Consider the following 14,083-nt stretch of genomic DNA (forward strand, 5'->3'; position numbering starts at 1 on the left):
GTTATAGGAACAAATCAAGGGAAAGCAAATGTGATATTTGTTAAAAAAACAATCGATTTGTTACGATTGCAAATTAATTCATCAATGTAACAAATAATCAATAGTATCGCTAGCAAATAAGAGGCTCATATATATGACATAAAAGTCGTAGACGGTTGCAGGGTCTCAAATCGTACGAAATTGACTAATTCTAGTCAAGTATTCTCCCTATATTTGACTGTGCTTGGTCGGTTTCCTACAACTTAAGACTCCACGATCATCGAATTTTATGTAAACGAGCTAAAGTCTATCCAAAAGATAGGTTAGATTCTATATAGTCTGTTACTAATAATTGGTTGGTATAGCAGATTAGCAGCAATCACAACAACATAATTTGTTGTTACATATTTACCGATCACCGGTTAAAGGTACTGATGCCTTGCTAAATTAACAAAATCCTTTCTCTTAGTGTTGAATAACTTTGATTTTAAAAAAAATTAAAATCTATTTAAAAATTTATTAAACAAATTTCTCACATAAGTATAATCGCGTAAGTTTCCTTAGTTAAGTCTCCAGAAGTGTGTAAGATTAAAAATTTATTAACATAATAAATTTTTATACGTACCCATACGAACATCTCTTAAAAATCAATTATTGAACCGCAAGAAATAAATCTCAGATTGTGTCGAGATAAACTTCCGAGTTATTAAAATCAATTAAATCGCAATTACAAATATGATGTAACAAATATTAAATTGACTTCCAAGATATCTTCATTAAACCGTATCACGTCAGTTGATTTCAGTTAAATTCTTCAGCAGAAGCAATTATAGATATGAGCGTAAGTAAATTGCTGGGTGATTAAGATACGAATGTAAAAATCGAAACTTACGAGTACAAAACGGCGGGGATAATTCCTAGACTTCAATGAAATCGAAAAATACCCCTTACACTACACGGAGAGAATTTTTTCTCAGAATTTACCCTGAAAATATAACAATCGTGGGACAACATTATATTTCGAAGAATTTTGATATAAATCTCTCTTATTCATTAATAAAACTACAATAAAGTATAAAATAAGTTTGATCAATTTTACTGAAGTGCATGGTAAAAATCTTTAAAATATTGTATTGTACCACAATCACCATATTTTCAGGGTAAATTTTAAAAGAAAATTCTCTCCGTGTAAATGATAATACGTGCGAGATGTCCCTGTCCTTCTAGATTGAGCAGATTTCGTGCCGTGCGGAACCCTCGACCAGTCTGCAAGAGGCGAACCGGCGCGCCGTCCTCGCTTTCGCTTTTCTTTGGCAATGCACGTGATTCCATACGAGCTATATGTACATTCGTTACCGGCACCTACCACAACGTTACATCGAGACATACGAGTTCTAAAAATAGCACACAACGCACCGGCGAGATGTGACCTATCGCGGTATGCGCGACGCTTGATTAACGCGCACGCTAATCACATTTCATCGTGTCGCTTGAACGACGCGTCGTCGAATATCTTACGTTACGGAATCAATGGAACGCCCTTTGCTGTTGGAATTCAATATCTCGAGCCGTGATCAAAGAGACGAGAGGCGTCGAAAGACACTTTTCCAGAAGCTGCAAAAGCGGAAGGCTCGACACGTATAAATAATCACGTTAGAACCGGGAAATCATCAGAGTTCATTGACATTCTAATAGTCAACCTGTCAAGTTTTATGACACAGGCCACTGGCCGGTGAGATACGAAGTGCAACGGACCGAGAAATGCAGTGCAAAACGCCTTCACGAAGAATTTGCTTCGCTATAGCAGGCATCAGCGCGTCTCGGCGCGACAACGCAAATTGGGCGGAAGGAAGGTTCTATTACGAAACGGCGTCACTTCGACGGGATGACAGCTAAAAAGAAAATGTCAAAATCGATAGTTGATCTTACAGGGTATTTACTGAAATCTTGTAAAAAAATTCCCTGAGATTCCCAAATTTTCCAGGTATTTTTGTTATTTTTTTTAATTCTCCAAGTAAGATTAGAGAATTTTTTAAAGCAACTTTAAAATTTATTGGAGTGCAAGCAATGCAAAACAAAACTATATATTAAGGTAAAAAAATCCCTTGAAAATTTTAAGTTTTTTCATTGTTTTTCCAGGTAGTAAATACCTTATCTTACAAATTATCCTGCGTCCCGTAATTAAAAAAATACACCTTTGCGCGTTGCAATGAAAATCTGTTGTCACGCTCGTCGAAAGAGACAGCTCTACTTTCAACGTTTCCTGTCCAACATTCCGCCACGTGTTGCAAATTGCAACGCGAAATAATAATATCAAGAAAACGTCAAAGAAAAAGCTAGCTTAATTCCCTGTTCAGTTCCGCAGCAAGTGACCGAGTAGCCATTTCCAACACGACGAAAGTACTGCCGCGCCCAGTAGGATCAACGTATTCCGTTAGTTCAACGGTACGTGCATGAGTACACAAATGCAAAATACTTTCGACATGACGCCAGCCATGTCGCGACAACGTTTAAATGCAGTCGATTTGAAAAGACTAATGAATATTCCTGACTATTACCGCGTGAATATTAAAACCATATCGACAAAAATTAATGTACGGACTATTCCAAAGACAAGATGAATTTTGTCCAACTTTGAAAAAACGTTCTACTATGTTTGAACTCCTTCTCTACACGAAATGAACGCTTTTTCCTGAAATCTCTACACAAAAAAAAATTTTCTGAAGTATCTAAAATTTGAAGTATCTAAACATTTAGATAGACAGAAATCAGAAAATAATTTTGTTGAACTATCCAAATAATTATGTAGGAACAATTTTTAGATACTTCAGCAAAATCGTTCTTTTCATGTAGAAGTTTAGTTTGATATAAATCTATAAATATTTTAAATTATCAAAATGATTATGTAGGATACTCAGGCATGATGAGCAATATTATAGAGAACTTTAACATTTTAACAACCAACTTAAGCATCCTACATTATTGTTCTATGGTCCAACAAAATTATTTTCAGCTAAATTTTGAAGTACTTCGTCCTTTTTGTGTGTCCAACATTTAATTCAATACGCCTCTCATATACATTTAAAAGTATTCCAGACTGTTTAAAAACGCTTAAAATTTTTTGATGCTTCGATGGTAGAACTAAATTATGAGAAAGTATATTTCTCGAACGCTCTGCACGTATTTCACTTTCTATCGAGTTTCATGGTTGACTGACGCATCGTGTAGTCCGATGGACACATTACAGCAAATTGCGATGGGCGGTTTTCATCATGCTGACATTGCAGCCGCTTCATTTGCATTATACAAGCGGTGCCGTAGATATTAAATACCAGAGAATAAGCTGGGAAGAAACTGGCGATTATTTTAACAAGGCAGTAATAACTTCGGAATTGATATTTTAAAAAATGTAGAAAATGTCAGAAATCAATTACCGACTCAGAGAAAATTAAACTTTAAACTTAGAAAAATGCGAAACTTGCCCTCTATCTAATTTCATGTAAACTGCAACAAAATCTGAATTCGTCGGAACATAATTGTCAAAATATATAATAGGGGAAACTGAAAAAATGTGACGTGCATGACAATGATGGTCTCTGTATTTTAATTTTCGTTATAGAAAAGTTCAACTCCAAAAGATCCGCAGTCGAAAAGGAGTACATGACTTCCGGGACTCCCTGAATACCAAACGGGCGTAAAATACAACATATGCTTGCGAGCGAGCTCGCGCGACGCATAAATTTACGACACTACTCGCACGTTACTGGTAAATTCGACATAAACGCGTAGGGTGGCCGTGCGTTATTACTTCATAACTCCTGGTCGATTCGAAAGGCGAACCTCGCTCGTTTGGAGTTCATCGAATTATTACAATCGTTAACTCGGAGAATCGCGCTTATCATCATGTTTTGCAAAATGCTGAGTTACTTACCTGGAAGTGCAAGATAATAGTCCATATCAGGCCAAGTGTGAGCTTCGGGTTACCGTCCACGATGTCCTCCGCCCGGATGTTGACCAGCTTGATCTTCTTGTACCGTAAAAAATCGAGGGCCATCTGCACGTTCTGCAGCATGTGAAAGCGCATTCGACCCCTCTCCCGCGGCTGAAAAATGCGATCGGTTTATCGTTAATTACATTCAATCAAGGACAATTATCACTGCTTGATCCAATTGTCGTATAGAGTTCAATTCTAGAACTCGACGACAAATACTCTGTTCCCGAGGAAGGAGCTGACTCAAACTTTTACGAAGCACCCACGCAAGAAACAGATCCGCGATAAAACTCGACAATTAATTGAATTTATTTAACCTTTTAAAGAGAAAATAATGAAAGAGAGTGACTTTGACTGTCATCTTCAATGTCTTTAAATGAGTAGATGAAGTGGCCAGACCCCATCAGGAATAGTTCTTTTAAAAACTTTGTTCTAAAAAAGAAAAATAAAAAATACTGTCGAAAACCCGGAAGTCTTAAAATTTTTATAAGATTCAAAATAGCAACTTTCAAATAGTGCTACAGCAAAATCTATTTATATGATGCTGTCCTCCGAAAGTGCTTGGAGACTTTTGATCAGCATCTCATAAACCAAATATCACGGTTTCAACTAATTTGATTGAAACCACTTTTTCCATATCCTTTAACTATGTATATATAAAAATTAACATACTAATAATTAACATACTAGAAATCCTTCGATTAAAAATTAATACTATAAAAAATATAACCATAAAATTAAAATTTTTCGAAGGTATTTAGAAGAGCACCCCATCTACCAACTTGCGTATCTTTAGATCACTTTAAAGGTTAAGATAATAATGGAGAATAAATATAGAAATATCGGTCCGAGAGCATCGCGAAAAGTACTCACAAGGTGCTCGCCCGAGAGCACTTCCAGCAAGGAGATGAGATTGTGGCCGTCGCGTAGATCCTCGAACAGGTCCCCGACATGTCTGCTCGCCTGCAACAAATTCCAAAAGGGGCAAGTTAATTGCCGCTTTTCACATCGAGTCAAGCACATATCTGGCGGCGCAAAAAAAATACATCAAAACGACTGACGTAAGAAAAAAACAGAGAGCCAAGTAGGAAAATAAGAATGCGTAAGGGTATAGTCCATTGGCGATGTACTCAAGCGATTACCATGAATAGAAAATGAAAAAACCGTAGGAATGTCGAGAGTTACATACACATAATGTAAATAGCGAAAGCGTGGGATATGAGTCAAATGTGCACAAGTATCGTCAACATAATCATAGCTGCTGTTTGCGCATGACGTAATAAAGATATGCGACATTCGCGCGGATTATACTACTCGAAATTTTACACAATTCTGATATATTCAAGCTGCAGTAATACTAGAAATCCCGTCTGTACACTGTTAAATTCATAAACTGTCAAACTGTCAACTGTTTCTAACATAATATAGAAATGTGTAATTTTTTTATCATGTTGTTTAAAAACACGTACAATACATTGTTAAATAATTTGACTCAAGAAATGTATCACATTTTAATTTATTATTTACTAAGTGCATACGTTAATATGGACGTCGTTTATTTTAAAACTAAGCAATTCAATCTCACAAAAAAGAATTCATTTATATTTTAATAGAATTACATTTATATTTTAATAGAAGTAAAAAATAACAAAACGTTATCTAGCTCAAGGGATTGAGTTACTCTTTTGAGATTTAACAGCGTACAGATCAAGGAAGAAGGAACAGCGATAATTAAACGGATAAAATCATCAGGATGTCTGAAATCGTTTCCCGACTCCCGACATCCGAATCCGATTACGCGTACGAGTAAACGCATGCTGATTTACAGACCGGTTTTAAAAACATACATTAAGCTCGGCGCATTCGTTACCATATCGGTCGACCAATGGTCAACTCGAGCATGCACTGCGAATACGTCATCACGTGCAGGTGTTAGTCAGACAATGACGCGTTAATAACGTGGAAGAACATTTGTTACAAAGGACAGCTTTTCGCAAGATCAGGCGAGGAGCGAGTGTAATATACCGCATTCTTTGCATGTTTTACATAATTTTTTTAAATTCGTAACATTGCGAGAGTTGACGATGTACTGTGTAAATAAAACGATAAATCATGCATATCGTCGGGGCCGATAACGAATGAGAGCTATGAACTTACGGTGGGGGAACAGCATGGTTGGTTGTTCACAAGGACGCACACGTGTAGACACGTGTAAGTCTGAAAAAGATAGCGATGAGAACCGTCACCGTGGATTAGTAAAGAGGGTCTCGCTTGGACACGGGCGGATAATAATTTTTTTCAGGACTCGAAACTGAATAATTTTTAGGGGTTCGAGCAGCTGGTCTGATCGAATGTAACATTAACCCTTCATTACTTGTGTAGAGTATCCAGGTTATCCAAACCTTATAAATTCGTTATACTTCAATTTACAATGTCAAATTATACTCAATTAGAGTTATTTTTAATTGTTTCTATAGGTCGCTACTACTTTTATTCAATACGTCGTTAATTTAAAACAATAAAGTTAAATCGAATTTAACTCAAGAAAATGTATTAAATTTGATTGAAAGTTTTAATTTATTGTTCACTACATATATACGTTAATATGGACGATATTTATAATAGAAATAATTGACTTACATTTGGACACACATGAAAGTTAAAATTAACAAAATGTTATTTAATTCAAGAGATTGAGTTATATATTCATACACAATATTAGGTATATTTCAAATAAATTATATACTTATAAAAAGAATTTCTTGTATTTATTTTCATCTAAAGCGAGTATAAAATATTACGAATATTTATTTAATTGTAAATCGTTAAAGAGAACAACGAAAATTGAGATAAAATGGCAGAAACATCCCACGCAAGTAACTACATGTAAAAAAAATCCACGCGAGTAATGCAAGGTTAAAAAGAACGCTCCTTTCTTTGTACCGGATATTTCCAGCTAAAAATATCTTCATAATAAAATTAAGATACTTTGAACTTTTAAAAATACTTTCAAAGTTGATACAATAAATTTTCATTACAATTATTCTCTCTACACATATTCGTGTATATTTAAAAATAAAAATTATCCGCCCCTGCGCGCGAGCGTGTGCATCGCGTGCGTCGCACACGCATGCACTGTTGCGTGCGTCGCGTGTCCTGCACAGCCAGGTGAGTAAATGTCAAGCGATTGACAGAACAGCGCGTGATCCGCCTCCCATCCGCCTTTCGTAACCGTGACTAATTGCAACAAGTCGCGTCTATGCGTCTCAAAGGATGATTTTGACGTGTTCCATTTTACGACATTGCGACACTCGTTCCTTTCTGTTGCGTGTGAATAGGATTAATAGCAGTATCGAAAAAGTCGACGGTTATATCACACGCGTCGTAAAATTTATAAACATTGACATGATTCAATCGTAAACGTCGCAATACGTGCATCATAAAAAGTACATTATAAAAATGATGATAAAGCGATGGTATTTAAATTCCAAAGAAAAAAGCCGGTTGGTCCCAAAAATTCATGGAAATCACTCAAATAAATATTCGGTCATTTTATAACATATAATTTAATTATCATATGATATATGACGTCAACTATTTATATTTATTATTATGTTTTATTAGCTGCGACAAAAAAATTATTATTCTGAACGTAATTCGCAAATGTTTCCTATCTGCGTTGGACTAATTCGTTAATAACAATCTGTAACAATTGCGTTACTGCAATTTGTATACTCTTTTCATTAAACCGCGTAATAACAAATTACGACGGACAACCGTTTGCCAACTGTTGGCAAACTCCGTTTACTTAGAAATAATAAACGGCTGACTTCGGCAGTTTTAAGGTCTTATAACTTTAAGTATTTCCGCACAAACTTCTTTCATCTTAAGACGCGTAAAACACGCTCCCACACTGAGAGAAAAATGTTTGGTATTTGTAACTATAATTACATATCACTATAATTATGATTATTACTGCTATAATAATAGTAACAGTAACTATGTATATAGTGTTATAATGTATATAATTTTATAGTTATATTTGGGGACAACCATATTTTTTATAGTTGTCCCCAAATATAACTATAAAATTATAGTCACTTGAATCATTTTTATGGTAATTTCAACTATTTTATGGTTATAACGACTATAATTATAGTCATTTTATGTTGCCAACTATATACATTTGTTGCTAGAACTATATACATAGTTACTGTTACTATTATTATAGCAGTAATAATCATAATTATAGTTACAAATATGTATTTATAGTTACAAATACCAAACATTTTTCTCTCAGTACAGACTTTGCTAAATCTATAAGTACACTCTGTGTGATAAATCCGTAATGTATATAAGATTTACATTCGATTTATAAAATTAAGTAAAATCAAGGTCAATAAACAGCAAAAGATAAAATTTAAAGCAAAATAATTAATTAATTTTATTCAGAATAATAATGATGTAAAAAATGTTTCAACTCTATTAATCTTTTTCAGTAAAACGAATCGATTTTGAACGCAAAATCAAGGGAAATAACAAAATCAGTTAGGCAATAAAAATCAAAATAAAATTTTTAAAGAAGGTAAGAATATACACGAAATACACGAAAAGAGCTATTACAGTCGCTATCTTTATTACAGAAAATATCTTCTTAAAATTAGCTCCCGTAAATAGACTGGTAATTAGTGCTCAATTGCTTTGCACAATATGATTGATTGTGAGCGTCTCATCACATTCACTGTGATTAGTCACTTCGTGCGGCAAGATGGTCGAAATTCTTCGCATTCTAGAGTCACGAAGTGAAGGGTCGGATATGCGGTAAAGGGCAGAACGAGAACATTACTTCTGGTATGTCTTGTTCTGTCGCGTGACGCGACTCCGTAATTCCTGACGTGCCGTTTCGGCATGAACGCCACTTTGTCATAAAGGCATTAGAAGCACGGGAGAATAAGAATAACAGATGGGACACGTAACGGTACGATGAATGTTTTTAAGACGGTAATGAAAGTAATTATACCGGCCGTTGCAACTACGTTCGTAATTTATATGTGCGTTAAGAAAAAGTCTTTTGGAAGAATGCGCGAGTCGTTGGTGGGATAACCACCGCATATGAAGACTGACAACAGATCATTGCTATTATTATTACGGTAACAATCCTCCATTATTTGAAATTGGTTGCTTAAAACAAAACAATTAATGTCACTCACGTAACTTATTCTAGTCCTTCGGTATCACTCTCGGTATAACATACCCGAAAGTTTCTTTTATTTTTTAGGTAACTGTAATTAAGTAATAATCACCCGATTTTTTTCTTACACAAACAATTATTGTGTTTTTATATCCCAATTAAAATTACTATACAATAATAAATAACATATTACTGATCGTTTTCCTATTTATTAGTATTTGAGAATATCATAGATATAGATTTAATCACACACAATTTTCTGAAAAAACTAAGTAGAAACCAAACAATTATTAAACAGAATAAACAGGTTAAATACTTATTTTGACAATATTTCTAAAAAAATACAAATTTTTATTAAATAACGCTCTTTTTATTGCAGGTTTTTAATGGAATTGTATATTTAAAGGTTCGTGAGAATAATTATTAAAAAAGAAAGAAAATATGTTAAATTAATTATTTGTCATAATATTAATATGATAAGTAACTAATAAAACGGTATAGAGTGGCACCAAAGGCTAGATCTAAACAACGTGCTTTATGAAAATTTTGAGTCAATATCGCGATGCACTGATAGATGGCATCATTTTCCTATATCCTAAAAGGAGTTATACATACCTTGACGTATTTCCAGTGCTGCAGGAAACACAAAAAAGCAAGAAATCGATGTAATTGCAGTAACGATTTACATATAATTGGTTCAATCGCGTGGGAGGATACGGTGCGTTAAGTACAGCGATTTACTCTTGGTCTTATCGTTACACATCGATGATAACATATGATTATCGTAATTATCTTGATAAATATGTGGATCGTGCATTCATTTAAATAACGTTTTTCAAATAATATATTTTGCGCGGAAGATTTTGCGCAGATATTATTTATTAGCTTCGTTATTACGTTTTTTCGTTCAGCCACATTCACTATTCTAGCCTCGGTTTGCGTAGATCGTCCACTTCCGGTATACATGATTCTGCAAACGTAACACAAAGTCCTACAACACGAAGCAACAAAATTGCTATCTACGGAGAACGATTCACACAACTTGCTGTATTTTGACCAGAATACGGTAAAGAACACCTAAAGAACAATTAAAGACAATGTTTCTCGAGAAAGTAGTCTTTACATAATATAAATTTTTCGGAAGAAATATATATAAAGTGTACATTCAACAATTCACAAAAACACGAGATTATATAAATTACTAACTAAAGAAAAATTATCGGATAAATATAACAAACTTGTGTAAGATTGATCCTTTTATATTTACTCATTGACCAAAATATAGAATTACTTGATTTCATTAGTAACAATATCGGTAAAACCGTGGCATCTATTTAGAAACTTTTAATCTAGGAATTCTATCATTGAAACATAATGCAGTGACAAAAAAATCTGGTTATAAATTTTGTGTTTATCAAAACATTAGAAGCATATATTAAAAAACCAGACTTTAGACACTTAGTTGTATCTTATTAAATATTAAAAATATATATATATAATAATTAACATTATTCGAAGTCATTTTTAGCTTTGATATAAGTTTTAAACGTATACGAGGCCGCGCATTTTTCTACGGATAAATTCTCCTAGACAACAATAGAGGTCTTTAGTTTATCAATTGATGAAAATCGCTTTCTTAGTCTTTTTGGTACTTAAACTATAAGATATAACATCCCAGACTTTATTTTTTAAAAATACATTACTATACAGATGGCAAGCTGACGTTTATCGACATTATAACATCAAAATGACATCTTTAATGTCATTTTAACGTGAAAAATATTGACAACAAATAGAGTCAGCCAACTACCTGGGTAATGATTTAATAAACGCAAAACTTTACAGTCAAACTTTTTTATATGGACAGTCACAAATACAAAAAAAACTCAGAATGCAAATAGGACGCCGATAGTATCGACATGTTACTGTTACGTAAGCGCCGCGGATTTATGTCGTGAATCAAAAGCATACTTGATCAAAGAGAAAACGAAAGCTAAAAACAACAGCAAAAAGGCTCTTTTCCTCTTTCATTGCACCCTCTCTTTAGGCTCATCCGTGCACCGGACGGCTGTCGCGGCGCCCCAAAGAAATTAAACACTACCTCACCTGCCCTACAGCCCCACCTCTACCACCGAGCGGGAAGTGGTAAATCGGGAACGGCACTCTCGAAGAGGGTTTCCGAATAAGGTCAGGCTCGCAAGACCAAACGTGGGCGCGCAAAACCGACCGACCGTGGGTCGATACTGGTAACCGGTAATCGCGTAACACGTAAATATCGTTATTTTTATGGTACCCCCTGTCCCGCGCGAGACCATTTCGAGATTTCAAGATGCCGATGAATTCAGTTCCTCAAACTCACCAGGATCCCTCGAAACTCAAAGAAAAGGTTTCTCTCAACTACAGATTCTTCGAAATCCGAAAACGATCTTTCCTCAGCAAATATATCGAGGCGCCAATAGCTTACTTAGTGATTGAAAGTAAATATTGATGAACGTGTTCCTGTGCAGAAATCTTTCAATAGGTTGAACTTGTTCGTCACAAGGTGAGGCTTAAGCAAATAATTGGCGAACGTATATAAGTTTGTGATACCTTGACCCTGTAGTTGTTCTCGTTACACTGAGAGAGACCGCCCGCACCCGATCGCACGTATCAACAATAGAACGTTATGTCGAGTTACAAAGGTGCACGTGATACATGAGCCAACGTGGAAGGCCGTGATCATTAAAACGCCATTCACACGGAGCACGCTTGATGTTCGTATAAGTATTATACTTCGTTCAATGAGAACACAGACGTTTGCTTTCTTTCATTGCGACGACCTCCCTCAATTGCCAATTTCGGCCAAGAAAAGATCATTCCCAAATTTCTTGATGAATTCGCAAAAAATTTACTAAATCTGACATATATTATTTTCCGAATCTTTTCACGTAAACAATTTTTTGCAAAAGCCGGTTTTTTTAAGTCCCAGGTTAAAGCCTTTCAAGAATTAATATACTGATCAGTGTATCAGTAAACCAGAAATTCTAGTGATTTTCCACTTTTCAGATATTTTCCAAGTCCTCGTAGATAAAAATTTTTCTTCTGGAAATCTAATATTTTTTCAAGAGTCTCCTAGAGCATCCAATTGAATTCGCAGATAATCTCGTACCTCATATCTGTCCTATCAAACAATCTTAGGATTCAATTATGATTGCAATAAAAAAATTGTAACTAAGTTAATGTAACAAAAGATCTAAAGCAAATAGTCGATTAGTCTTCATTTTTAAAACCTAATTGCCAAAACTTCTCAGACAACACACATGTGCAAAAATCTTAAATGTTTTATGTCCAAAAATCTTAAACGTCTTATGTCCTAATTTTGGACTGTGTTGTTTAGGTTTTTGTTTTTCAAATTTATCGGGTACTCTAAAACCTTTTGGGCAAGGGTCAGGACTCTCCTCTCAGAATCGAAGTTCTCTGAAAATGGTCTGCCAACTTCGCACAGAGATCATCCAGTTTTATCCGCAACCGACGAAAGAAGCGCAGCGAGAGTGAGGCGAGGAATGAGAAACGGTGGGCAGGAAACGGCACGACAGAACGATGCCAGCTTACGATAATTATACGTCGACGGGACAACTCCACCCGTATACGGCCGTGATTCGAACCATTCCTGGAGCCGCCGACCCGGTCTGCCTCGCGGCTCAACTCGACTCAACTCGAGTCGACTTGGTGCGGCTCCACCGTGACGGATGAATCATTGTCTGTATTAAGTCCTGACTGACATACGCGCGGTGCATACCACCGAACGAAAGCAGGCACGGTCTCTCGGGTCTCTCCGTGTCATGATTTTCTCTCACTTAAGTATAATTGATGAGTTAATTGAATATTTATGCCTGGACATAGATGCATGGCACAAACAGCTTCACCCAGATTTACTGACAAAAATATGTGTGCGAAGGTATCTCCTTCATATGATTGACTCTTTCTCGCGTTGGGTGTCCAGGACACCCCCAGCTTTATAAATTTGCTCTAAATATATAAATACTATTTATATACATTATTATATTTAGCGCAAATTATTTCATAATTAAAAACATTTTTTGCATTTATCTTTATCTACAGAATATATAAAATATTATCAATATTACCAAATATATTATCGAATAAATATTATTAGAATATTATCAATCTTTATTTAATTGTAAATCATCAAAGAGGACAATAAAAATTGAGATATACAGCCTTGACCAAAAATATTAAACATCTAAATTTTTTTAATTTATCTGGAATTCATTTACCAGCATTATATATAAAGGATTTTTTAGACAAAGAATAATTTACAGCAAAAGCTATACATAAATCAATTTTTGAGCTAAAACTTTAAATAATGATTAATAAAGTGCTTAATATTTTTGGCCAAAGCTGTAACGTTGAAGTGTCAGAAACATTCCATGCGAATAACCACGTTAAAGAAACCACGCGAGTAACGTAGGATTAAGCGAGATCATTTTAATTAATATTAAGTTTCACGACTTAAAAATTTGGAAGATTCTGAGACTTGAAAATTCAATTACGATTTTTCTTTTACCAGTCGTAATGGAAAATACCAAGAAGCAGCAATAATTACACATCTCTTATTAATCTGATATCGTATAATCTCGCTTACATAAACGAGCAATTTAAAATAATTATCCATCTATTAATTATCACAAGAATTCATTCGACAAAGTATTTACTGTTAAGTTATTATTTAATCTAATCAGTAAACTTGCAACGTGGCAAGTGATTGTCTATATAACGGTGTTTTTCTCTATCAATTTTATCTACCATGATCAATCTAGAAAACACTTAGCAAGAACTTTACATTTAACAATGATTTATAAGTACGGCTGACATGGTACAAAATTACTAGATAATAAGATACTTCATACATATTTTATCAC

The 14,083-nt window shown here is 34.7% G+C and overlaps 1 protein-coding gene across 1 annotated transcript in view; it reads right to left on the bottom strand.

The window, feature by feature from the left end:
* Positions 1–14,083, bottom strand: part of LOC108764123 (plectin) — a 69,642-nt gene that overhangs the window by 32,768 nt on the left and 22,791 nt on the right. Inside the window, exons 4-5 of the mRNA XM_018512175.1 lie at positions 4,844–4,933; positions 3,911–4,081 (exon numbers count right to left, since the gene is read on the bottom strand). Of these exons, the coding sequence (XP_018367677.1) occupies positions 3,911–4,081; positions 4,844–4,933 (261 nt within the window). The remainder of the gene's footprint in view (positions 1–3,910; positions 4,082–4,843; positions 4,934–14,083) is intronic.

The sequence above is a fragment of the Trachymyrmex cornetzi genome, unplaced genomic scaffold (genome assembly GCF_001594075.2).
Source record: "Trachymyrmex cornetzi isolate Tcor2-1 unplaced genomic scaffold, Tcor1.1 scaffold393, whole genome shotgun sequence".
In the NCBI taxonomy this organism is placed as follows: Eukaryota; Metazoa; Arthropoda; class Insecta; order Hymenoptera; family Formicidae; genus Trachymyrmex; species Trachymyrmex cornetzi.